Source organism: Electrona antarctica, assembly GCF_951216825.1.
Source record: "Electrona antarctica genome assembly, chromosome: 1".
NCBI lineage: Eukaryota > Metazoa > Chordata > Actinopteri > Myctophiformes > Myctophidae > Electrona > Electrona antarctica.
Window position 1 is genome coordinate 460,871 of NC_136806.1, and position 26,863 is coordinate 487,733.

A 26,863-nucleotide genomic window follows, 5' to 3' on the forward strand; every position below is an offset into this window, starting at 1 on the left:
TGTGTACCATTCAGTGTCCTCGATTTGTTTGTCACAAGGTGAGAGCAACAAATAGAAACACCAGCCACAATAGTCCAGCCCCATTTGGAGGATGTTTTTTTAAATGTACAGTCTTATCTGAAAATCCATCCCCATATTTGGTGGACGAACCACATTTATTAACGGAAAGACTGCCTGCCCTCAGTGCCCTGCCATCACTCTGCTTCAGCCATCAAAGGTCGAGACTCGAGAGTCAAAGGTAAGCAAAACACACACAGTCACACACACACACACACACACACACACACACACACACACACACACACACACAGTCACAGTCACAGTCACAGTCACACACACACACACACACACACACACACACACACACACACACACACACACACACACACACAAACACAAACACAAACACACACACACACACACACAGGGGATTTCAGATCAGGTATATTTAAGGTCTTTTGAAACACAACATAGTGAAAATTGTTTCATATTTGAAAATTGTTGCTGAAGTTCTCATTGGCTTCTCTCCGTTTCCCATGGCTAACGCAGATCCCGAATCTCCTGGGAAGTTCAAACTATACCCAGGTTCAGTATAATTAATGTTTGACTGCATTTGAGTATCTGTGAGCGAGTGTGCTATAATGGCATGATGTATGTATCCAACTTTCTAGAACCTCCATTTTGTTTGAATTTTCATTTAACAGATGCAATTGTTTTTCAAATGTATACCGGACTGTATAGTGCAAAATAAACCTTTACACTAGTGTATCCATTCTGGGCGGGAACCCCTTTTGGTGTTTTAATCATTGTTATACTTTAGCCATTGAAAAATAGCAGACCTACAAGCTCATAGCGCGGCACCGAGTGCCGCGCTATGATCTTGTAGGTCTGCTATTTTTGAAAAATAGTGAACATTATTTTATTCAGAAAACTGTCAGGATTTAGAATAAATTTGTAGAATCGTTCCCAGGTCAAAAAGGTTTTGTACGGGATTTCAATCAATGAAGGCATTATGAAAGCTCTGACCTCTTGGTTTCTTTGAATTGATCTCTGTTACTAAAACATTTAAACACACAGTAGAGTAGGAACGAGGATGAGCTCTGTATGCTGTCTAATGATGTCAGTTATGCCATACATCTAACTGTAAATAAACTGGATTATAGAATGGAATAGATGACGACAACTTTGTATTTGAATGTCACTGTATTTGGTGCTAATAAGACCTTGTTTGTGCTGAAACAGTGTGAAACATGGGTGACATCGCCATGCTAGACTATGGAGCGGCTGCTTCCTACCTGAGGAAGTCGGACCGGGAGCGCCTGGAGGCCCAGACCCGTCCCTTTGACATGAAGAAGGAATGCTTCGTCCCCGACCCGGAGGTCGAGTACGTCAAGGCGTCCATCACCAGCCGCGACGGTGACATGGTCACCGCTTTCACTGAGTTCAAGAAGGTAGGTACACGCACACGCACGCATAAAATATAACATTTGTTATACAGTATGTAATATAGTAATATCACTGTTAGACAGATGTTCTTAGCTTGCTTATGATCCTTGACTATTTCTATATAATATATAAAATATTAATTATTATTGTTCTTGCTTACTGTAAATTGCTCTGGATTAACCCATTCTGGGCGGGAACCCCTTTTGGTGTTAGCATTATGTTATGCTTTAGCTATTGAAAAATAGCAGATCTACAAGCTCATAGCTTGTAGGCTGCTTGTAGGTCTGCTATTTTTTTTTAATCGAAGAACGACTGACATAGAAACATAGCTTTTTCAGAAAACTGTCAGGCTGTAGAAGACATTTTTAGAATCTGATCTCGGGTTCAGAGCTGCTAAATGCCAACATTACATCAGTATGATGATCAGGGGTCATCGACATGCTGACTTGTGGTGGACCTTTTGTTTTTTTGGTAAATAAATTCATTTTTGCCTCAAACACACAAGACGAGTGAGCAATAATATGACCAGAAACACATAGAGCTATAGCCCCCAAATGACCACAACAGGTCTGTAACTCTGAAACACATAGAGCTATAGCCCCCAAATGACCATAACAGGTCTGTAACTCTGAAACACATAGAGCTATAGCCCCCAAATGACCATAACAGGTCTGTAACTCTGAAACACATAGAGCTATAGCCCCCAAATGACCATAACAGGTCTGTAACTCTGAAACACATAGAGCTATAGCCCCCAAATGACCATAACAGGTCTGTAACTCTGAGAGTGTTCAAATGAAACCAAATGGGTCCATTTGGCTCCATCAGAGTTAACCCATTTTGACCTGGGAACGATTCTATAAATGTCTTATTTTTTTCAAAAATAGCAGACCTACAAGCTCGTAGCGCGCCACTCGCGCTATGAGCTTGTAGATCTGCTATTTTTCAATAGCTAAAGCATAATAGTAAGGGCATTTTATCAGGTATTTGACAAATCTGGGAACTAAATCGTTACCAAGACATTTCTTCACCAATGTGTTTCTAAAGGTGTCTAATAACATGTACTAAAAGTTTGAAATTCAACTCCCGTGGGAAATTGAGTTATTAGCATAATATGCATAATATGCCCATAACATCCTATATAAGGCAAAAAAGTCCAAATTTCATCATTCTTTAAGTAGCATGTGACATATGAAACTAGGGTGATTGCATGATTCTGAATCCATTCCAAGCATTAGTTTTGCACAAAAAACACTCCTTGGGCTAAATTAGGCCATATCCACTTAATGTGCCTTAATGTGCTGACCTCATCACGTTTGTGTGGCCGTTTTCCTCCCAAGGAGTGTTTTTTGTGCAAAACTAATGCTTGGAATGGATTCAGAATCATGCAAACACCCTAGTTTCATATGTCACATGTTACTTAAAGAATGATGAAATTTGGACTTTTTTGCCTTATATAGGATGTTATGGGCATATTATGCATATTATGCTAATAACTCAATTTCCCACGGGAGTTGAATTTCAAACTTTTAGTACATGTTATTAGACACATTTAGAAACACATTGGTGAAGAAATTTCTTGGTAACGATTTAGTTCCCAGATTTGCATAGATTTCTCTTACTATAACATAATGCTAACACCAAAAGGGGTTCCCGCCCAAAATGGGGGTCTGTGAGATGGAGGATGACTGAGTTAAGCAGTCACACCTGGCCTGAGTAAAACTAAAACTGGACTCAGAGCTGGGTGTGGCTGCGCACCTGTTGTGCATCATGGACTTGATCAAAGGCACAACAGGATAAATCAGTCGTCTCCACAAACACTCAAGAGAGAGCCTCTGTCCGGACAGTGGAGAGCTACCGCCTCTCCTGTGTAAAAATGTCATATGTTGTGTTATTCCTTCCTTGCACATGGAGGAATAAACCAGTCTACTTAAGGAAGCTGCCCTGTGTTGTGTCCTTCCTTGCCCTGGGTAGTGACAGGGTCACAGGGTCCTTGCAACAAAAAAACACTTGAGAGCCAGTAGTTGGCCTCCTAATACGCCATAGATGGTGTCGTAAGTAGGTGACTGCATGGTGTCAAACATATTCTTAAGAAAACCTGGAGACTGACATTCAGTAATTGGGTCTTAATGATCAAAATAAGAATTATGGTGTTTAAAACAGAAATCTAAAATGTTCCACGGACAAGGACGAGTCTTTGTTACGATCCCCGAGTGCCCTGAAACTGGGAGGTCGGGGTTCGATGCATGGCCGGGTCATACCAAAGACTGTAGAAATGGGACCCAATGCCGCCGGGCCTGCTTGGCACTCAGCATCAAAGGGTTGGATTGGGGGGTCAAATCAACTGATCAAATGATTCCCGAGCGCAGCACGGCTGCAGCTCACCGTTCCAAGAGATGGGTCAAATGTGGAGAACAAATTTCACTACAGTAACGTGTGTGACAAATCTTACGACTTTGAGTATGATCCAAGTCTATGATTGATCACCACATGTCTGACAAGGATGAATAATCTGTGTTATTTTGCAGACGGTGACTGTGAAAGAGGATGACGTCCATCCTCAGAACCCGCCAAAGTTTGATAAAATTGAAGACATGGCGATGTTCACCTTCCTGCATGAGCCGGCTGTGCTGTTTAACCTCAAAGAGCGTTATGCTGCATGGATGATCTATGTAAGACTACAGCCTCATTACAATACGTTACGCTGCATGGATGATCTATGTAAGACTACAGCCTCATTACAATACGTTATGCTGCATGGATGATCTATGTAAGACTACAGCCTCATTACAATACGTTATGCTGCATGGATGATCTATGTAAGACTACAGCCTCATTACAATACGTTATGCTGCATGGATGATCTATGTAAGACTACAGCCTCATTACAATACGTTATGCTGCATGGATGATCTATGTAAGACTACAGCCTCATTACAATACGTTACGCTGCATGGATGATCTATGTAAGACTACAGCCTCATTACAATACGTTACGCTGCATGGATGATCTATGTAAGACTACAACCTCATTACAATACGTTATGCTGCATGGATGATCTATGTAAGACTACAGCCTCATTACAATACGTTACGCTGCATGGATGATCTATGTAAGACTACAACCTCATTACAATACGTTATGCTGCATGGATGATCTATGTAAGACTACAGCCTCATTACAATACGTTATGCTGCATGGATGATCTATGTAAGACTACAGCCTCATTACAATACGTTATGCTGCATGGATGATCTATGTAAGACTACAGCCTCATTACAATACGTTATGCTGCATGGATGATCTATGTAAGACTACAGCCTCATTACAATACGTTATGCTGCATGGATGATCTATGTAAGACTACAACCTCATTACAATACGTTATGCTGCATGGATGATCTATGTAAGACTACAGCCTCATTACGATTCTCCTTCAGTCAATGACTAGACTAAGTTACACACTCATCCCTATATCCACTGCTCCATCCCCATTATCTGGCAGACCTACTCTGGGCTGTTCTGTGTGACTGTCAACCCCTACAAGGGGCTGCCAGTCTACAACCAAGAGGTGGTTGCTGCTTACCGAGGCAAGAAGAGGACTGAAGCCCCTCCTCACATCTTCTCCATCTCTGATAACGCCTATCAGTACATGTTGGCAGGTAAATGAAACATTAAATGTTTGTGACATTATAATAGTCCTCATGGTACACAATAACCTTTCAGGCCATGACCCCCCAAAACATGACCCCCCCCCCCCCCCCCCTGCCCTGACAATGGAATGTAGGAGTTGAGGCATTACATTTCTTTTGACTTGGTTCCACAGATTAAAAATGTGAAAATATCAGATTTACAAGCTCACAACGCCTCGCGGCGCGAGGCGTTGTGAGCTTTAGATCGTCTAATGTCACAATTTTTGCATCTTTTTTTGCATCCCCTGGGGGTCCGGAGTCCTGACCCACAGGCTTAGAACCACTGCATTAAAGCAATTGTTTTGTATTCAGACAGCCAGCAATGAGTAAAATGCTCCCAAAATAAATGTAGTCTCTGTGACACATCTAGGGGCCACAATCTGCATTCCAAGTATGTTCCTATAGAAGCTTTGTCATTGGTCGAAAAAACCTGGTCGAAATGACTAACCAATCAGGAAGTAGACAAGGCAAATCGAGCTTGTAGGTCTGCTATTTTTGAAAAATCGTGAAAATGTGGCACAAATCTTTGAATATATATTCTTTCAGACCGAACGTTTTTACTCAAATCGTTGCTTCATATTGCTACATATTTTCAGATGGGGGTCGGCGGCCAAATACAGATAATTCTGGGGGTCCTTGACATGAAATATTGAGAACCACTGATATAGAAACATAGGTTTTTCAGAAAACTGTCAGGATTTAGAAGACATTTTTTAAATATCGATGTCAGGTCTAAATGGGTTAAAATGTTGACATCATTGCGTATAGCAGCTTTAAGCTATACCACCACTGCACTGTCCACTGCCCATGCTACAGTATTTGTAACTTTTCTCTTGTCAACAGACAGAGAAAACCAGTCCATCCTCATCACGTGAGTCAAATATCTTCACACGGCAACAATGTCATTATTACGTATTAAAAGTTGTTCTTAGCCTAATATTAGTATTCTGGTGTCTCATTATTATTCTGTACCCTGCAGTGGAGAGTCAGGCGCTGGGAAGACTGTCAACACCAAGCGTGTCATTCAGTATTTTGCCAGCATCGCTGCCGTGCCAAGTGGAAAGAAAGACGCAGCTGCCGAGAAAAAGGTTTGTACGATAAAATATAGAATAGAACAGTGGTGTAAAGTAAAGTGCCTTTACTTATTTATTGTACTTTTGCACTGTTGAGGTATTTTTTGAGTGGTGCAACCACTCCCTTACGGAGCTATGTGTGTGGGTGGGTGGGTGGCAGGGTGCGTCTGAGCACGAAAACAGCATGGTTGTTTATTAATTAATTACGTTGGATGCCCAGGACGGAGATTAATCAAAAGACGGAGAAATCATTGTTTGATAACCGAGCGCACCACCAGTCTACAGTCTAGGAGCGTCTATTGGGCAACGTTCAATGTCATTTCCTGTTGGGATCCGGTTGGGATCCGGTTGGGATCCAAAGTGTTCTCCATTTTAATGGCTTAGAGTATATATGAATAGAGACGACACCCGGAGGAAACCCTGAGGCGAAATGGACATAGTGGCCGAATTTGGTATTGCATTTTGGACCCAAACACATGAATGCGCTGGTCCGTTGACTATCATTGCGCACGTTCATGATGACACGTGATAGCTGTTTCATACATGAACGCGTGCAGTGATAGTCAACGGCCAGCGCGTTCATGTGTTTGGGTCCAATCCATCGCAGAATGCACTCTGTTCCTACCCGGAAGGAGGAGTGAAATTGCCTCATGCGCTTTTGAGCAACTTAATGCAAGTGCATGGGAGGAGAACTTGGGTGCCGTCTCTATTCATATATACTCTAAGTTTAATGGATGGGATTAAAAATCTAAAAACGCGAATAACTCTGAATCTAAATCAATGATTATAATTCTACCCAACGGTTATGTTTTTGACGGCCCATCGCGGTCCCGTCGGTAGTCGCGTTATAAGTAACCATACCGGCCGTTGGTCGGCGATCCTCCGGGGGTGTTTTGGAAAGATGCTATGCTATTTATGCTGGAGGCTGTCACCTTGAAATGGGCTCTGAAGCTGCAAATCGCTGGGCACACTGATTTACTGGTTCCAACTACATCCGCGTACATCAAGGTGTTTTAAGTAAGAAAAGAAAAACTACTTTTTCCACCACTGAAACACAATTTACCAATAATGATTGAGTGTACATTCTTTCAGGGCACCCTGGAGGATCAAATCATCCAGGCTAACCCTGCGCTGGAGGCCTTTGGCAACGCCAAGACCATCAGGAACGACAACTCCTCCAGATTTGTGAGTGTCCGACTGAGTCAAACGTGTTGATCGACACGAGACATGAATATTAACAGTCAGTTACACTCAGAGGTTTCTTTTCATTCTCAGGGCAAATTCATCCGAATTCATTTTGACAACCGAGGAAAGTTGGCCTCTGCTGATATTGAGACTTGTAAGTAATATAGCCTACTGAATGAAAGACAAAATAACATCCAACGAGAAAGGTGCGCCCAGCAGTGTTGCCATGCCCATGAACACTTATTTTATGCCACTTTCTGTAAAGTTGCTTGTAAATATTATTGGTAATCGCGGGTTGCGGTTTTTGGGACTTGTTCCCAACTGTATGTTCTGTACGCGCTCGTAACAGATCCAGTGTGATGAAAAAAAACGGGAAAAAAACTGGAAATGAAAATTCTGCTGGCTTATGCTATCTATAGGAACGTAGTTTTATAATTGTAATATCTCGGCGTCTTCTTTTTTGGCTCAAAACAAGCTTGATTTGCGCCTCATTTCTCTAAACGATATGATCCCCGGTTACAAAATGTATGTTTTGGGTCGCGGCAGAAGTTACATAGCCATAATTCACTTCCTGACTCTCGGCTTTCGACTGAGACGGCTTTCAAACTAAAGGTGTTGCCGTATTAAATGACTGGCTGGTGGCCCTGGACTACACAATCCAGACACCAGATGGGGGTGTCGGGCGGTAAATGAGTTAAGTGTAGTTTCTCATTTGGGCTTGTTTACTAATCTTTTTAGTGGCTGTGAAACATTTTATGTCAAGGACCCCCCACCCCCAGAATTAATATGTATTTGTCCATGACCATGGACCCCCATCTGAAACTATATATTTTGCCATCGAGGGACCCACGATTCAATGTTTCAAAGACATTCCAAAAATCTCACATTTTTTCTTTTTTATGTATTTATTTTCTTTTAGAAAATAGCAGATCTATAAGCTCACAACACAATTTGCGATGGATCTATAATATGTTTATATACTGGTTAAACCTGATGTCTAGTCGCTTCTCTTGGGCTTTTGTTTTTCGAAGAAATGGTTGCTAATTTGTCCTGCAGAATCTGGCAAGCGGAGAGCATATTTACACCATGCTGGCTGGCCTAATCAGGGCTGTATAAGCCACGGATGATGGCAGCTGTGTCTGGATCAGAGTGAGGGGGGGAGGGGGGGGGGGGGTTTGGGGGGTGTTGAATAGCGTTTATATGACACACACTACAGTTGTGTAGCTGTATGGTTGTGTTGTTCGACTCTCACGGCTCATACATAGTCTGGATTTTCGGTGGTGGGGTGACCACCGAACTACAACATGACGTCACTGAGCCGCGGTGAAGAGCAAACCACCGCCACCGCTCCAGCCCTTCTCTCTGTTTTTACTCACCACTTTACTCAGAAGCTAAGTTAAAGTGTATCATGAATGTAGAACAATGACAACGAGTAAAGGTCCCCTACACACCGACACACCCAGCACGTTTTGACAACGAGTAAAGGTCCCCTACACACCGAGCACGTTTTTTTTCGGATTTCTAGCGGCGTTTCTCCATCGGTTTTCCGAAAAACGCGTCCAGTGTGCAACCACCTTAAACCCATTCTGGGGAGGGAACCCCTTTTGGTGTTTTAACTAAGCATTATGTTATACTTTAGCTATTGAAAAATCACACCCGTGTGAACTGAGTGGTGCAACAGTGACGTCACACACTAACCATAGCAACCATGCTCCCTTTTTGAGTGGACAGGTACACGAACATACAGACAAAGCTGGTTATTGGAGTGGTTTGCACCACTCCAATAACCAGCTATTTTTGAAAAATCGTGAAAATGCGGCACAAATCTTTGAATATATATATATATATATATATTCTTTCAGAAGACTTTTTTTTAATTTTTTTTTTTTACGTCAGGTCAAAATGGGTTAATCTTCTTTTTCACAGATCTTCTGGAGAAGTCCCGTGTGACCTTCCAGCTGAAAGCTGAGAGAGATTACCACATCTTCTACCAGATCTTGTCTCAGGTTAAGCCTGAACTTTTGGGTGGGTAATGCGATATGAAATTAAAGGACCACTTCACCACTTTTCAATGTATCTTCATATAATTGGTCCTCACTGATGTTCATGATAAAATACCACTATTTCTTTCTACTCGGTCTGTGTCTGGAGGGCTGTGGGCAGTTCAGATACCCGTCCACCAGTGACATCATCATTAGGCAAATTCTATTTTAAACAAGATAAAAAAAAAATATATAATTAGATTTGTAATATCGTGAGAACGATGGCTTCCATTTTCGCATTGCAACTTTTCAGGAATAGAAAGCCTGCAGTTTCTATTAGCTTGGATTCCCCATCAATGATGTCACTGGTGGGTTTCTAAACTGCTCACAGCCCTCCTATGAGACACAGACCGAGTTGAAGAAATCACACCCATGTGAAGTGAGGGGCGCTCTTATCATCTTACAACATCGAGGAGGGAATTCGGTATAGCTTGGATTAACTCTAATATATTAACGTCTAACTCATGTTGCTATGATTAGGTGATGTAATGATGATGTAAAACAAACAGTGTCAAAACAAACATTAAATTCTCTTTATTGTCAATGGCGTTTTTAAAACAAACATTGAACTAAAAACAAACATTAAACCTGTACATAGGCCCTCAAGAAATGACATTTTATCATGAACATTGAGGACAAATTATATGAAGGTAGGTTGAAAAGTGGTGAAGTGGTCCTTTAAATTGCTGAACAAATTGCTCTGTATACAATATAATGTATTAACATAAGGGTATAAGCAGTCATTGCTATGTATCTAAAAGCAACCATCAGAATATAGAGCTTTCCCATGAAATTAATGAATACATATTAAAGAAAATGACCACTAACGGCACCTTTCATTTTCATCTTGTCCTCAGAAATGCTGCTTATCAGCAACAACCCCTACGACTACTCCTTCATCTCCCAAGGAGAGACGACAGTAGCCTCCATCAACGACGCTGAGGAGCTGCAAGCCACTGACGTGAGCTAAATATATATACATTTCCCAAAAAGTCAGATGAATTTTATCCCCAACATCCGAATTCAATTATTCATAATGACTTATTTATGATCCGATAATAACATCTTATCCAGGGTGCTTTTGACGTGCTGGGCTTCACTCAAGAAGAGAAGAACAGCATTTACAAGCTGACCGGTGCCATCATGCACCACGGGAACATGAAGTTCAAACAGAAGCAGAGAGAGGAGCAGGCTGAAGCGGACGGCACTGAGGGTGACGCTCTCTTTTTAGTGCTGTTTACACTGGCAACCGCATGAACTGTAGAGTCTGTTTACACTGGCAACCGCATGAACTGTAGAGTCTGTTTACACTGGCAACCACATGAACTGTAGAGTCTGTTTACACTGGCAACCGCATGAACTGTAGAGTCTGTTTACACTGGCAACCGCATGAACTGTAGAGTCTGTTTACACTGGCAACCGCATGAACTGTAGAGTCTGTTTACACTGGCAACCGCATGAACTGTAGAGTCTGTTTACACTGGCAACCGCATGACTGTAGAGTCTGTTTACACTGGCAACCGCATGAACTGTAGAGTCTGTTTACACTGGCAACCGCATGAACTGTAGAGTCTGTTTACACTGGCAACCGCATGAACTGTAGAGTCTGTTTACACTGGCAACCGCATGAACTGTAGAGTCTGTTTACACTGGCAACCGCATGAACTGTAGAGTCTGTTTACACTGGCAACCGCATGAACTGTAGAGTCTGTTTACACTGGCAACCGCATGACTGTAGAGTCTGTTTACACTGGCAACCGCATGACTGTAGAGTCTGTTTACACTGGCAACCGCATGAACTGTAGAGTCTGTTTACACTGGCAACCGCATGAACTGTAGAGTCTGTTTACACTGGCAACCGCATGAACTGTAGAGTCTGTTTACACTGGCAACCGCATGACTGTAGAGTCTGTTTACACTGGCAACCACATGAACTGTAGAGTCTGTTTACACTGGCAACCGCATGAACTGTAGAGTCTGTTTACACTGGCAACCGCATGAACTGTAGAGTCTGTTTACACTGCATGGCAACCATGCACATGAAGGGCAGAAACCTCATATCTCCATTCATTCATATTTTAACTTTCTGTGTTATTCTTTTGAGTGGTGCAACCACTCATATAGACAGCTATGTGTGTCCCTGGGAACCTGCAGGTCTGTCTGTCTGTCTGTCCAAGCACGGAAATAGCGTTATAGCTTCTGTTCACCACCAAGTGTCACTGTTGCACAGCCTAACACACAGACACAGGCCAGGGAGGAGGGCTTGTGCAGTGCAGTGCAGTGCAGTGCAGTGCAGTGCAGTGCAGTGCAGTACAGTACAGTACAGTACAGTACAGTACAGTACAGTACAGTGCAGTGCAGTGCAGTGCAGTGCAGTGCAGTGCAGCACCACTCACGTCAGACAGGTCTGATTTTTTCATTAATTAACACCTGTACTTGATCATACTATAGCAGGGGTGGGCAACGTGGGCTACTTTGACGATGGAGCAGCCGATCTACAAGCTCAAAACGTGTCACACTGCGACGCGTTTTGAGCTTGTAGCTCAGCTGTTGCTATATTTGAATTGAAATCCTGAATCACTTTTTTGCTTTTTTTTAATTGGAATCCTGAAATTAGTATTTTTGTTTTAATTTCAAATTCCTTTAATATAGCCTGAGACTCAGCCTGAATTTTCATTTCGTTTCACTCCATTATTCAGTCTGAAAGCCCTCCCTACTACCGCCGTTTCTGAGATGGGCGTTGACAAAGAGGCAGTCTTCGGCGATTGGTTCACCCTTAACCAATCACAATAGTAGCAAAGCAGATGACAAGGCTCCGACCGCAGCAGGCTGAACTTAGCCGTGGTTGAGGGCATGTCAGCGGGGGGGGACAGAGCTAAATGGCCGGGGCATGGGACTCGAGTGCGAAATTGCGATTATGCAACAGTTACCAAAAAAAAAAAACACGTCAACTCAATGTCATTGTAACTAACATTTTCGAGCGAAAAAATAATTTTTTGAATGAGACTTTCACCCAGTATGAAGCTAAATGTGACACCAAAAGAGTAGCATAAGTTGCTATGCTACTGGCGCAGCCATGTTTGTTTGTGTCTGGACGGCGCTGTTGTTTTGACGTCATCGAGTTGAAACGACGCTGATTCGTCGGTCAGATTTCCAACCGAGTCTCAGACCTCCTTCGAGAGCGTCACCAGACCCTGAATCGCCTGAATATATTTTTTTAATGGGCGTGGCTAGCGATTCAGGGGCTGGAGCCAGGCTACCTTTAATATGTTAACTTTATGAACAAAATACAATTACATTGGACATACAAAAAGACTAACATTTTAATACTACTCACTAAGCTACTAATTTAAGAATGCGTTAGCCCATGCACTGTAGTCTTCTCGCCACGATGGTAACATTACCTATTTTGATTTCCTTTAGATGCTGACAAAGTTGCGTATCTGATGGGCATAAATTCCTCTGACCTCATCAAGGGTCTCTGTCACCCAAGGGTTAAAGTAGGAAACGAGTGGGTCACCAAGGGACAGAGTGTTGACCAGGTAAATGAAATGCATACATTTGTGTCATTAAAAAAAAATATATATTTATACAATGCTTGAAGAGAGAGAGAGAGAGATGCTGTAACGTTTGTAAAACATATTTTCCTTTTTCGGTGTAGGTGAACTACTCGATCGGTGCACTGTCTAAGTCAGTGTACGAGAAGATGTTCATGTGGATGGTGGTGAGGATCAACCAATCTTTGTACACCAAGCAGTCCCGCCAGTACTTCATCGGCGTGCTGGACATCGCCGGGTTTGAGATCTTTGATGTGAGTTTTGCAGGACAAATGCATCGTTTGTGTGTTCTTCTGTTACCCCATTTTGGGCGGGAACCCCTTTTGGTGTTAGCATTATGTTATGCTTTAGCTATTGGAAAATAGCAGATCTACAAGCTCATAGTGCGCCACTCGGTGGCGCGCTATGAGCTTGTAGATCTGCTATTTTTGAAAAATCGAATAACATAGCTTTTTCAGAAAACTGTTAGGATTTAGAAGGCATTTGTAGAATCGTTCCCATCAAAATGGGTTAGTCTGCTTGCTGCGAGACCTGAACATAATCCCCAAACCTGTGATTGCAGTTCAACACCTTTGAGCAACTCTGCATCAACTTCACCAACGAGAAGCTGCAACAGTTTTTCAACCACCACATGTTTGTGCTGGAGCAGGAAGAGTACAAGAAAGAGGGCATTGAATGGACTTTCATTGACTTCGGCATGGACTTACAGGCTTGTATTGACCTGATTGAAAAGGTGAGACATATATCATTATTATGATTATTATTATTTTTGATGAGAAGAGACAGTCTCTGGGCCTTTGACAATCTACACTACTGTTGAGATAAACTTACGCAACACGTTTTGAGCTTGTAGATTTTGATATTATTTTGTTACTTTTGTATGACACTGTAATATATGGCAAAATTGGGCATTCATTTACAAAAAACTAAATTAGAGTTCTGAGGTTTCTTCCCGACAGCAACGATATGCTAGATGTAGTTTTCTCTTTTTCTAAGCAAATGTAGGGTAAAGGTACTAAAGGGGTACATTGATCCAGAAATCAGGAAATGGGAGTAGACTGAAGCAAAACAATAACAATTTAAACCACTGAGGTAATCAATGTTATATATAAACCCAATTCAATTAAATTAATTGAGCGCTTATGGTAGGGGAAATAGCCAATATAACACCTGGACCTCTTTGGTGGGGACGTAACAACTACAAATAACACCTGGACCTCTTTGGTGGGGACGTAACGACTACAAATAACACCTTGACCTCTTTGGAGGGGACATAACAACTACAAATAACACATGGACCTCTTTGGTGGGGACGTAACTACAAATAACACCTGGACCTCTTTGGTGGGGACGTAACAACTACAAATAACACCTGGACCTCTTTGGTGAGGACGTAACAACTACAATTAACACCTGGACCTCTTTGGTGGGGACGTAACAACTACAAATAACACCTGGACCTCTTTGGTGGGGACGTAACAACTACAAATAACACCTGGACCTCTTTGGTGGGGACGTAACAACTACAAATAACACCTGGACCTCTTTGGTGGGGACGTAACAACTACAAATAACACCTGGACCTCTTTGGTGGGGTTGTAACAACTACAAATAACACCTGGACCTCTTTGGTGGGGACGTAACAACTACAAATAACACCTGGACCTCTTTGGTGGGGACGTAACAACTACAAATAACACCTGGACCTCTTTGGTGGGGACGTAACAACTACAAATAACACCTGGACCTCTTTGGTGGGGACGTAACAACTACAAATAACACCTGGACCTCTTTGGTGGGGACGTAACAACTACACAACACCTGGACCTCTTTGGTGGGGACAAAATTACTACAAATAACACCTGGACCTCTTTGGTGGGGACGTAACAACTACAAATAACACATGGACCTCTTTGGTGGGGACGTAACAACTACAAATAACACATGGACCTCTTTGGTGGGGACGTAACAACTACAAATAACACATGGACCTATTTGGTGGGGACGTAACAACTACACATAAGACCTGGACCTCTTTGGTGGGGACGTAACAACTACAAATAACACCTGGACCTCTTTGGTGGGGATGTAACAACTACAAATAACACCTGGACCTCTTTGGTGGGGACGTAACAACTACAAATAACACCTGGACCTCTTTGGTGGTGACGTAACAACTACAAATAACACCTGGACCTCTTTGGTGGGGACGTAACAACTACAAATAACACCTGGACCTCTTTGGTGGGGACGTAACAACTACAAATAACACCTGGACCTCTTTGGTGGGGACGTAACAACTACAAATAACACCTGGACCTCTTTGGTGGGGACGTAACAACTACAAATAACACCTGGACCTCTTTAGTGGGGACGTAGCAACTACAAATAACACCTGGACCTCTTTGGTGGGGACGTAACAACTACAAATAACACCTGGACCTCTTTGGTGGGGACGTAACAACTACACATAACACCTGGACCTCTTTGGTGGGGACGTAACAACTACAAATAACACCTGGACCTCTTTGGTGGGGACGTAACAACTACAAATAACACCTGGACCTCTTTGGTGGGGACGTAACAACTACACATAACACCTGGACCTCTTTGGTGGGGACGTAACAACTACAAATAACACCTGGACCTCTTTGGTGGGGACGTAACAACTACAAATAACACCTGGACCTCTTTGGTGGGGACGTAACAACTACAAATAACACCTGGACCTCTTTGGTGGGGACGTAACAACTACAAATAACACCTGGACCTCTTTGGTGGGGACGTAACAACTACAAATAACACCTGGACCTCTTTGGTGTGGACGTAACGACTACAAATAAAGGTAGGAAAGCCTTCCAGTCTGAAATTCTCCTTTAATGACCCTTTCAGCCCATGGGTATCATGTCCATCCTGGAAGAGGAGTGCATGTTCCCCAAGGCCAGCGACGCCACCTTTAAAGCGAAGCTGTACGACAACCACCTGGGGAAGTCCGGCAACTTCCAGAAGCCGAGGCCTTCCAAGACGAAGTCGGACGCTCATTTCTCCCTGGTTCACTACGCTGGCACTGTGGATTATAACATCAACAACTGGCTGGTGAAGAACAAAGACCCGTTGAATGAGACGGTCGTGGGACTTTACCAGAAGTCTAATCTGAAGCTTCTCGGCATCATTTTCGCAGATTACGCAGGGGACTCTGGTATGCATTGAGACTGATATTTATGATGTTCTGATGAGCCTTAAAAGCCATACTGTGCCATAACCTTCTTCCAATTACGTATAAACAAAATATATTTTTGATATAATCTTTCACTGGTGTATTTCCCCACATAAATGTGTTTTTTGAAAATTTCACCCAAGTGTGATTTGTTTTCTCTAATTAATATTTTCCTAAAGATGGCAAGGCGAAAGGTGGTGGTGGTGCCAAGAAGAAAGGCTCGTCCTTCCAAACTGTATCCTGTCTACATCGGGTAAGATAGTGATGACAACTCCACCCATATTTCTGTGAGGACGCCGATCCACACATCCTTTGGCCAAATTGGCGTCGACACCAAACTGAATGCCCTTGTGGTGCGTTTACAGGAGAACCTGAGCAAGCTGATGACCAACCTGAGGTCTACTCACCCTCACTTTGTGCGCTGCATCATCCCCAACGATACCAAGACTCCAGGGATCATGGAGAACCCTCTGGTGATGCACCAGCTTCGCTGTAACGGCGTGCTGGAAGGCATCAGGATCTGCAGGAAGGGCTTCCCCAACAGGATCCTCTATGGAGATTTCAGACAGAGGTATAGAAAGATAGATGTCAATGACGTATCGCCACAAATGACTTGGTCAATATGTTTTTGTCGGCATGTAGTATATTTCTGGAAAAAAAAACATCAGGTAAAATAGCGATTCTCTCTCCTGTTTATGACAAAGATATCGCATTCTGAACCCGTCGTCCATCCCTGATGGACAATTCATTGATAACAAGAAGGCAGCAGAGAAACTGTTGGGCTCTCTTGAGGCTATTGACCATGTCCAGTATAGATTTGGACACACAAAGGTCAGTATACATTTATGAGTATAAGTAACTCATAAATGGTTCATCGACCACATTGAATATTGGTTTTCATGGCGTGCGTGTCGATCCCTGTGCCCTAAAGGTGTTCTTCAAAGCTGGGCTGCTCGGCCTGCTGGAGGAGATGCGAGACGACCGACTGGCTCTGATTATCACTAGAATACAGTCGGGGTCACGAGGTCTTCTGGCAAGAATGGAGTTCCAGAAGATTGTAGAACGCCGGTAAGAAAACTCACTCACATTAAAGATTAATATTAATTTGCAATACATACTACCCCAACCCATGGTCACCCAACACAGTCATACATTCATAATGTTAGTTTGTAAAAGTTATTTTGTAAAATATACCTTTTTGTGGGCAATTTTACAACCTAGAACACGGGTTAAGCTGGGATTGTAACACTGATAGTTTGTTCACTGGCATCACTGCAGTGTGACCTTTAAAATGCCAGACGTATTTGGAAAATTACTTCCCATTCGTTTACATTTATGCTGCTCCGCAATATAGTTACAAAGTAAAAACTCCACAGGGATGCACTGCTGGTGATCCAGTGGAATATCCGTGCCTTCATGGTGGTCAAGAATTGGCCCTGGATGAAGATGTACTTCAAGATCAAGCCTCTGTTGAAGTCAGCGGAGACTGAGAAGGAAATGGCTAATATGAAGGAAGAGTTTGCCAAACTTAAAGAGGCCTATGCCAAATCTGAAGCTCGCAAGAAGGAACTAGAGGAGAAAATGGTCACCCTTCTCCAAGAGAAGAATGACCTACAGCTCCAAATCCAAGCGGTATGTTAGAACATTATTGATAATCTACAAACTATTATATGTGATCAAATGTACTAGAGTATCATGTATGTTTTCAACTGTGACAGGAGCAAGATAATCTTGGCGACGCTGAAGAGAGATGTGAGGGCCTGATCAGGAGCAAGATTCAGCTGGAGGCTAAAGTCAAAGAGTTATCAGAGAGGTTGGAGGATGAGGAGGAGATGAATGCAGAACTCACTGCTAAGAAGAGGAAACTGGAGGACGAGTGTTCTGAGCTGAAGAAGGATATCGATGACTTGGAACTAACTCTGGCCAAAGTGGAGAAAGAGAAGCATGCCACCGAGAACAAGGTAATAGCATATTATCTTCCATCTCTTATGTGAACAATTGCTTTACTTGGGGAAACCTGTTACATGTCACTGCTTAAATCGTAGGTGAAGAACTTGGTTGAGGAAATGGCTTCTCTGGATGAAATCATCGCCAGGCTGACCAAGGAGAAAAAAGCCTTACAAGAGGCTCACCAGCAAACACTGGATGACCTGCAGTCAGAGGAGGACAAAGTCAACTCCCTGACCAAGTTCAAAGCTAAGCTGGAACAGCAAGTGGACGATGTAAGAAAAATCTCAATTATTCAGCTTTATTTTATTTTTCAAATCAGTGCCATTGAACTCCCTTTACGTCTGTGAGTGGGTTTGTACCCCCCCCTTTTGACTTTCATTCTAATCAATGATGGACAAAACAACAATCTCCACATGTCAAAAACCTCCTAACTCCACTTGAGCTGCATTTGTGATGATAATATGAGGACACATTCAAGTATCTGACAATGTATAAAGTCACGATACCAACTTCGATGAGGCAGTATTTTGTTGTTTTCCTGAAAAGTTAATATTTTGGTTTCTGCCAGACAGCGGAGACGTATGACTGAATCATTCTGACCAAGTACTTGTATCACTGGTTTCTGCCAGACAGCGGAGATGTATGACTGAATCATTCTGACCAAGTACTTGTATCACTTGCCACAGCTTGAAGGGTCCCTGGAGCAAGAGAAGAAGATTCGTATGGATCTGGAGAGGTCTAAGAGGAAGCTTGAAGGAGACCTAAAGTTGTCTCATGAGAGTGTCATGGACCTGGAGAATGACAAGCAGCAACTAGAAGAGAGGATGAAAAAGTAATGACTGCTTCTACTTGACTATATCCGTGTATAATATGATTTAAAAGTATGTGGTCAAGGTATAATGATCTATTATAACATTTCTGTCATCAGAAAAGATTTTGAAATGGCCCAACTCAATGGCAGAATCGAAGACGAACAAGCAATGAGTGCTCAACTCCAGAAAAAAATGAAGGAGTTGCAGGTAATGAAACTTAAGCGAACTTCATCATCATCATGATAAAGGGCACCGCTCACAAGTGATCTTTTTTTTAATAGTCATGCAACTGAATCCATGATTAATGCATTTGCATTTGACCTGGATCTTGTAGGCTCGCATTGAGGAACTGGAAGAGGAGCTTGAGGCAGAGCGAACGGCCCGAGCAAAAGTAGAGAAGCAGAGATCTGACTTGGCCAGAGAGCTGGAGGAGATCAGCGAGAGGCTGGAGGAGGCCGGCGGGGCGACCGTTGCCCAGATTGAGATGAACAAGAAGAGGGAGGCCGAGTTCCAGAAGATGCGCAGAGACCTTGAAGAGGCCACTCTGCATCACGAGGCCACCACGGCCACCTTGAGGAAGAAACAGGCCGACAGTGTGGCGGACCTGGGAGAGCAGATTGACAACCTGCAGAGAGTCAAACAGAAACTGGAGAAGGAGAAGAGCGAACTCAGACTGGAGTTGGACGATGTGGTCTCCAGCATGGAGCAGATCGTTAAGTCCAAGGTAGGGAGTCCAACTGAAGGCACACCAACATTTCTCTGCTTGTATGAGTGAGTGACAAAATAATACTTCTTTATTCTATTGAATCCAACCATGCTTTCTGTTTTAGACTAACTCGGAGAAAATGTGCAGAGTTCTGGAGGACCAGATGCATGAATACAAAACAAAGGCAGAAGAGGGACAACGCGCCATCAATGACTTCACCACGCAGAGAGCCAAGCTGCAAACCGAGAATGGTAAATGGACTTGTTGATTTGCACATTTAACCCATTTTGACCTGAGATCAGATTCTAAAAAATTCTTCTACATCCATGACAGTTTTCTGAAAAAGCTATGTTTCTATGTCAGTCGTTCTTTTTCAAAAATAGCAGGCCTACAAGCTCGTAGCGCGCCACTCGGTGGCGCGCTATGAGCTTGTAGATCTGCTATTTTTCAATAGCTAAAGCATAACATCATGCTAACACCGAAAGGCGTTCCCGCCCAGAATGGGTTAAATATTATGAGACACTAAAACGCGGCCATTTTTTATTTGCGTCACACCAGGCGAGCTTTCTCGTCAGCTTGAGGAAAAGGACTCTCTGGTGTCTCAACTCACCAGAGGAAAACTATCCTACACTCAGCAGATCGAGGATCTTAAAAGACAACTGGAGGAAGAAGTCAAGGTAACAGATAATGAAACAACAGAACATTTGATGAATAAATAACACAGATTCATCCGATTTTAATTGTTTTAACCCATTTAGACCTGGGACCAATTCTTAAAACCACTAGTTTTCTGAAAACGTTAAAAAAATAATTGCTGGTAGCAGCTGGCCTATCTTGGGTAGAAACCTCATATTACTGAAACTGTTACTTCTCAGGACTCAAATTCAAAAAACGCTTAAAGGGGCATTCCACTAATTTTCAACATTTTACTATGTCATTAATATACCTTAGAGCTGTTGTGTGGAATTAATAAAAAAGTCATCCCATTCTGTGTTTCCTAGAACTGTAATTATGAAAAAAATCATTAACATGGTGAAACACATCTTGATTACATCATCAAGATGTATTTCACCATGTTAATGATTTTTTTCAGACCTCCAGTTCCAGGAAACACAGAATGGGGGAACTTTTTTATTATTTCCACAGCTCTAAGGTATATTAATGACATAGTCAAATGTTGAAAATGAGTGGAATGCCCCTTTAAGTAGAAGATCTGCAACGTGACGCTGTAGTCAGTGTAGTGTGTTCAACTAAGCCAAGAAAAAATAAATAAAAAAACAACACATTACAATATGGATGATAAGAGCTTTCTGCCTGACAACAGCGTCAAATATAGCAACAACTAAAATGACACACAGAGGCGTTAAAGGACCACTTCACCACTTTTCAACTTATCTTCCTATAATTGGTCCTAACTAATGTTCATGATAAAATACCACAATTTTTTTCTACTCAGTCTGTGTCTCATAGGAAGGCTGTGGGCAGTTCAGAAACCCGTCCACCAGTGACATCATCGATGGTGAATCCAAGCTAATAGAAATGGCAGGCTTTCTTTTCCTGAAAAGTTGCAATGCAAAAGCTGAAGCCATCGTTCTCACGATAATAAAAATCTAAATATATTTTAAAACAAATCTTGTTTTAAAAAAAAATCTGCCTAATGATGATGTCACTGGTGGACGGGTGTCCGAACTGCCCAAAGCCCTCCTATGAGACACAGACTGAGTAGGAAAAAATGGTGGTGTTTTATCATGAACATTAGTGAGGACCAATTATATGAAGAGATGTTGAAAAGTGGTTAAGTGGTCCTTTAACAACATATATTTTCATAGCCTGGCTAATAAGCCAGACTAATATCACACAACACTGTCGCGGTATATCAGTCTGGGCTGGCTCCACTTGGATTTCATTTCCCGGGGGGCGGGTTCAAACATTTTCTCTTTGACGCAATTGGTCAGAGCTACTGTCAGTCAAAAGTCTCAAGCATTGAACGTCACTGTACCAAAGCCCGCCTATATTGCATACCGTGTCCCGATTGGTCCGACCTGTTCTCAGTTGTAGGAAAGAGGCGTGCTTCTGAGCCTCGCCAGACCGTAATCCGCTGGTAGGCAACTTTTTTTTTCCAACGGCTGATTCGGTCTGGTTTATTAACCAGGCTAATATTTTCAGGCCCAGAATGCATTACCCCATGCACTGCAGTCTGCTGTGTTTATTTCACCAGGCCAAGAATGCATTAGCCCATGCACTGCAGTCTTCTCGCCACGACTCTGACCTGCTGAGGGAGCAGTATGAAGAGGAGCAGGAGGCCAAAGCTGAACTGCAGCGAGGCATGTCCAAGGCTAACTCTGAGGTGGCTCAGTGGAGAACCAAGTACGAGACTGATGCCATCCAGAGGACCGAAGAGCTGGAGGAGGCCAAGTGAGCATCCAATCTTCTGTTGTTTTGCATGCTGGCACACCTTTTTAGACACTCACCTTCCTTGGAACTTCTCTCATTGCAATCCAGGAAGAAGCTGGCTCAGCGTCTCCAGGATGCAGAGGAGGCTGTTGAGGCCGTTAATGCTAAATGTTCCTCCCTGGAGAAGACCAAACACAGACTGCAGAATGAGATTGAAGATCTCATGGTGGACGTGGAGAGGTCGAACGCTGCTGCTGCTGCCCTGGACAAGAAACAGAGGAACTTTGACAAGGTTGACTTGTATTATCTGTAGACCTACAATTATTTCACTGCATGTAAATAGAGCACAAGTAGTTATGAAAATAACATGCATGTTCTTCAGGTCCTGGCAGAGTGGAAGCAGAAGTATGAGGAGTCTCAAGTCGAGCTAGAGAGCTCCCAGAAGGAGGCCAGGTCTCTGAGCACTGATCTCTTCAAACTGAAGAACTGCTATGAAGAATCTCTGGACCACCTGGAGACCCTGAAGAGAGAGAACAAGAATCTACAGGGTATGCATTTAGGCTGTGATGTGATCTATTGAAGCATTCTTTAGGGTCATTGTTCTATTAGGGTCATAGGGTCATTGTTCTATTATAATGACATTTATTTTTCTTCATCCTCAGAGGAAATAGTTGACCTCACTGAGCAAATTGCTCAGAGTGGAAAGAATATTCATGAGCTTGAGAAGAATCGCAAACAGCTGGAGCATGAAAAGTGTGAGATTCAAGCAGCTCTGGAAGAAGCAGAGGTACAGTATGATGCTACTTTGAACTTGCCCCAAAGAGTTTTTTTCCAAAATCGAACCTTTGATTCTTATTGACCCCATTCTTCTCTTCATGCTAGGCCACACTGGAGCATGAGGAAGGGAAGATCCTTCGAGCGCAGCTTGAGTTTAATCAGGTGAAGGCTGACATTGAGCGCAAGCTAGCAGAGAAGGATGAAGAGATGGAGACGGCCAAGAGAAACCAACAGAGAATTGTGGATACTCTTCAAAGCTCTCTTGAGTCAGAGACTCGCAGCAGGAATGAAGCCATGCGCCTGAAGAAGAAGATGGAGGGAGACCTCAATGAGATGGAGATCCAGCTCAGCCAGGCCAACAGGCAGGCGGCTGAGGCTCAGAAACAACTCAAGTCTGTTCATGCTCATCTAAAGGTAGAGAGTGTGAGGGGAAAAAAACTGAACAATTCTCCTGAACCTATTCTCATTCTCATTCACTGATTCTATTTTTCTTTTCTTTCAGGATGCTCAACTGCAGCTTGATGATTCTCTTCATGCCAATAGTGATCTGAAGGAGAACATTGCCATCGTTGAGAGACGCAACAACCTCATGCAGGCAGAGTTGGAGGAGTTGAGATCCTTGGTGGAACAGACTGACAGGGGCCGCAAGCTTGCTGAGCAAGAGCTGATGGATGTCAGTGAAAGGGTCCAGTTGTTGCATGCACAGGTAAGACAGAGTCAACACATTTGACGGATGACTCCTGGGAAAGGACACAACATGTGGGATTTGACATTCCACCTGTGGTGACAATTGTAGATTGAAATGATCCAGATCCATAGTGTTGAGTTGAAAGGAGCATAACTATTCGTTATTTTGAGAAAATGGGGATGTTTTGTGTGAGGTTTATGGTTGACTTTGATCTATTCCAACAGAGTAAGGTGGGAAATTGACATGATAGTTCAGTTGGTGATAATAAAAGCATGACATTTGGCACAGATGACCTTCATATGACCCTAATTGATAATCAACCTCCGGCCACGCAGAATTCAAAGATTTTCAACTACATGAACTATTTCCCGCCTGACTAAAACTGTCAAATTGCATGAATAGTAGCCAAATGCTTATGAATAGATGGATAGATGGATCTGAAATGAGGTGGAAAAGGCTCAGAAAAAAACATCTAGCGCTATACCAGTACAACAAAATGTATCGGTATGTTTAATTGTTGCAACTTGATGGAATAAACACAATTCTCTAATACGATATCATCTCCGACCAGAACACTGGCCTGATAAACCAGAAGAAGAAGCTGGAGGCCGATACGTCCCAGCTTCAGTCAGAGGTGGAGGAAGCGTTGCAGGAGTGCAGAAATGCAGAGGAAAAGGCCAAGAAGGCCATTACTGATGCTGCCATGATGGCAGAGGAGCTGAAGAAGGAGCAGGACACCAGCGCTCACCTGGAGCGCATGAAGAAGAACATGGAACAAACCATCAAGGACCTGCAGCACCGTCTGGATGAGGCGGAACAGATCGCCTTGAAGGGAGGCAAGAAGCAGGTGCAGAAGCTGGAAGCCAGGGTGAGTGGAATGTTGCACCGTTCATAATAACAAAGAGGCTAACAAAATAAAGAAGAAATACACAGTTTAGTTCTTCTTTCCTATAATATAATATTATTTGGTAGGTCAGAGAACTTGAAGTCGAGGTGGAGAGTGAACAGAAGAAGTCCAGTGATGCCATAAAGGGAATCAGAAAATTTGAACGACGCATCAAGGAACTGACTTATCAGGTAGGCTACCTACCTATCAGGTAGGGTACCTACCTATCAGGTAGGGTACCTACCTATTACCTTATCAGGTAGGGTACCTACCTATTACCTTATCAGGTAGGGTACCTACCTATTACCTTATCAGGTAGGCTACCTACCTATTTGGTTTCAAACGTTTTTCAAAACCTAAAGCGAAAGCAAGCAGCCGAGGTTTCAGATATAAAACGCTCTTCTTGTTTTCTGTCTCTAGACCGAGGAGGACCGTAAACATCTGACCCGTCTTCAGGAGCTGGTGGACAAGCTGCAGCTCAAAGTGAAATCCTACAAGAGAGCGGCTGAGGAAGCTGTGAGTGCTATAGCTTTTAACAAACATCAAATGCTACACTGAGCAGCACTATCCTCATCTTTCAGCCCATTTTAGAAATGTCTAAAACAATTATAATAAGAAAAGAAAATCTACACATTGTGTCTTTCCAACAGGAGGAGCTGTCCAACGGTAATCTGACCAAATTCCGTAAACTGCAGCACGAGCTGGATGAGGCTGAGGAGAGAGCCGACATCGCTGAGTCTCAGGTCAACAAGCTACGTGCCAAGAGCCGCGACGTGGGATCCAAGGTGTGTACAGATCAGATCAGATCAGACCAGCTGGTTCTCAACCTGTGTGGTGATTTTGGGGGGGAATAATAATTGAAGGACTTTTAAGACTTTTTTTTTAATACCAAAGAAAGAAAGAAAGAAAAAGATTACTGCATCAAACTATCAGCAAACTATCCTATAAAAACTGGCCAAAGATTTGCCAAATTGTCAAATAATATACCGGTAAGAAAGAGGCAAAAAATTTAGAAAATAGCCGATCTACAAGCTCACAATGCCTCACAACGCAAAGGCCTATAGAAGGTATACCTAATACCTCATTCTAAATGTAAAAGGCCTATAGAAGGTATACCTAATACCTCATTCTAAATGTAAAAGGGCCTTTAAGAGACATCAGTGTCCTCTCCACACTTGTGGAACGCCCATAATAATGTGTTTTCTTTGTTCCTCTTTTCTTTCAGAAAGGGCTCGATGGAGAGTGAACATCGCAGGTGAATAGTTTCTGAGACACCGTGTCTCCCTAAGCGTGCTGTTGTTCTTCAGTAGAATAAAATGAATCTGCATCTGAACCTGTATTGTTTCTCATTATTTAAATATATGATGATGGTCGTATAAGGCATAAATACCACAGCTGGCAAACAAACAGGAGAAGGGCGCACACCAGTGGCAGTGCTGAGGAGGTGCTGCTGACCTACTGTAAGTCTAAAGGTGAAGAAAAAGCTGCTCACTCATAGCCACTACGTTACGCAGGATACTTTATTAAAATGAATGCCAACGTTTTGACCTGGAAAGGTCTTCTTCAGGGATTATGGTTTATTAACCCATTTTGACCTGAGATCAGATTCAAAAAAATGTCTTCTACATCCTGACAGTTTTCTGAAAAAGCTATTTTTCTATGTCAGTGGTTCTTAAATAGCAGACCTACAGCTCGTAGCGCGCCACTCGGTGGCGCGCTATGAGCTTGTAGATCTGCTATTTTTCAATAGCTAAAGCATAACGTAATGCTAACACCAAAAAAACTTTAGTCTATAGTAGTTGGTGTGTGACACTGTAGTCAGACCAATGTGTGAAGAAATGTATCTCATGTCCTGGTATGAGTATTGAATTAAAGTGAAACATACTGGGTGATAACAAGGGAATATTGGTTTCAAATATGGTTCAATATTTAACCCAGAAGAAAAATTATGTTTTGTGTAATTAGACAAGGTTTGATAGGGGGAGCTGTGGGGAAAAAGCATGTTGGCAAATTACATGAAGAGGCAGTGAGGTACCAGAAACATCTAGAAAAGTACAGGAAGGCCCTTTTTGAAACCGCCTCCTCGCCACTCGCCCTGCACACTTGCACTCGGTATGCGCGTTCACGCGAGGCTGCGCCATGTTAAGTGCCGTCCGAAACCAAGCAGCCTTGAGTGTACGTGGCTTATAAAGCCCTCAAGAGCGAGTCTATGCCGATCTAGACTCGATTGCCTTGTGCAGCCCTGCTCTCTGTCCGCATGGAAACCAAGACCTACAAATGTAAGTACTGTACCACCACAAATAAATGACAAATAAACTGCTCCTAAACAATTAATCTTCATCTGATGCAGAATAGACAACGCTCCAATGTTCACAAGGGCTCTTTATTTACCCCACTGTGAAAAACTATAAATGAAAACACCAAATTAACACAATGA

General features: G+C 42.8%; 1 protein-coding gene across 1 annotated transcript; it reads left to right on the forward strand.

Moving 5' to 3' along the window:
- Positions 1–225: 225 nt before the first annotated feature.
- LOC306927249 (myosin-7-like) lies at positions 226–25,672 on the forward strand (the record flags this gene model as incomplete). The annotated part of the gene is made up of 38 exons (XM_079506959.1): positions 226–238; positions 1,243–1,451; positions 3,975–4,118; positions 4,953–5,109; positions 5,983–6,010; positions 6,119–6,227; positions 7,305–7,397; positions 7,488–7,551; positions 9,324–9,422; positions 10,297–10,400; positions 10,514–10,652; positions 12,863–12,981; positions 13,101–13,250; positions 13,559–13,729; positions 15,889–16,195; positions 16,393–16,466; positions 16,579–16,784; positions 16,918–17,044; positions 17,145–17,281; positions 17,590–17,845; positions 17,932–18,174; positions 18,259–18,435; positions 18,850–18,995; positions 19,092–19,182; positions 19,310–19,699; positions 19,806–19,932; positions 20,240–20,358; positions 21,900–22,096; positions 22,184–22,367; positions 22,458–22,623; positions 22,738–22,862; positions 22,958–23,266; positions 23,355–23,558; positions 24,112–24,408; positions 24,513–24,617; positions 24,847–24,942; positions 25,077–25,211; positions 25,652–25,672. Exons 2-38 carry the CDS (start codon positions 1,251–1,253, stop codon positions 25,670–25,672), a joined length of 5,817 nt encoding a protein of 1,938 aa, XP_079363085.1. The 5' UTR covers positions 226–238; positions 1,243–1,250.
- Between the last annotated feature and the right edge of the window lie 1,191 nt (positions 25,673–26,863).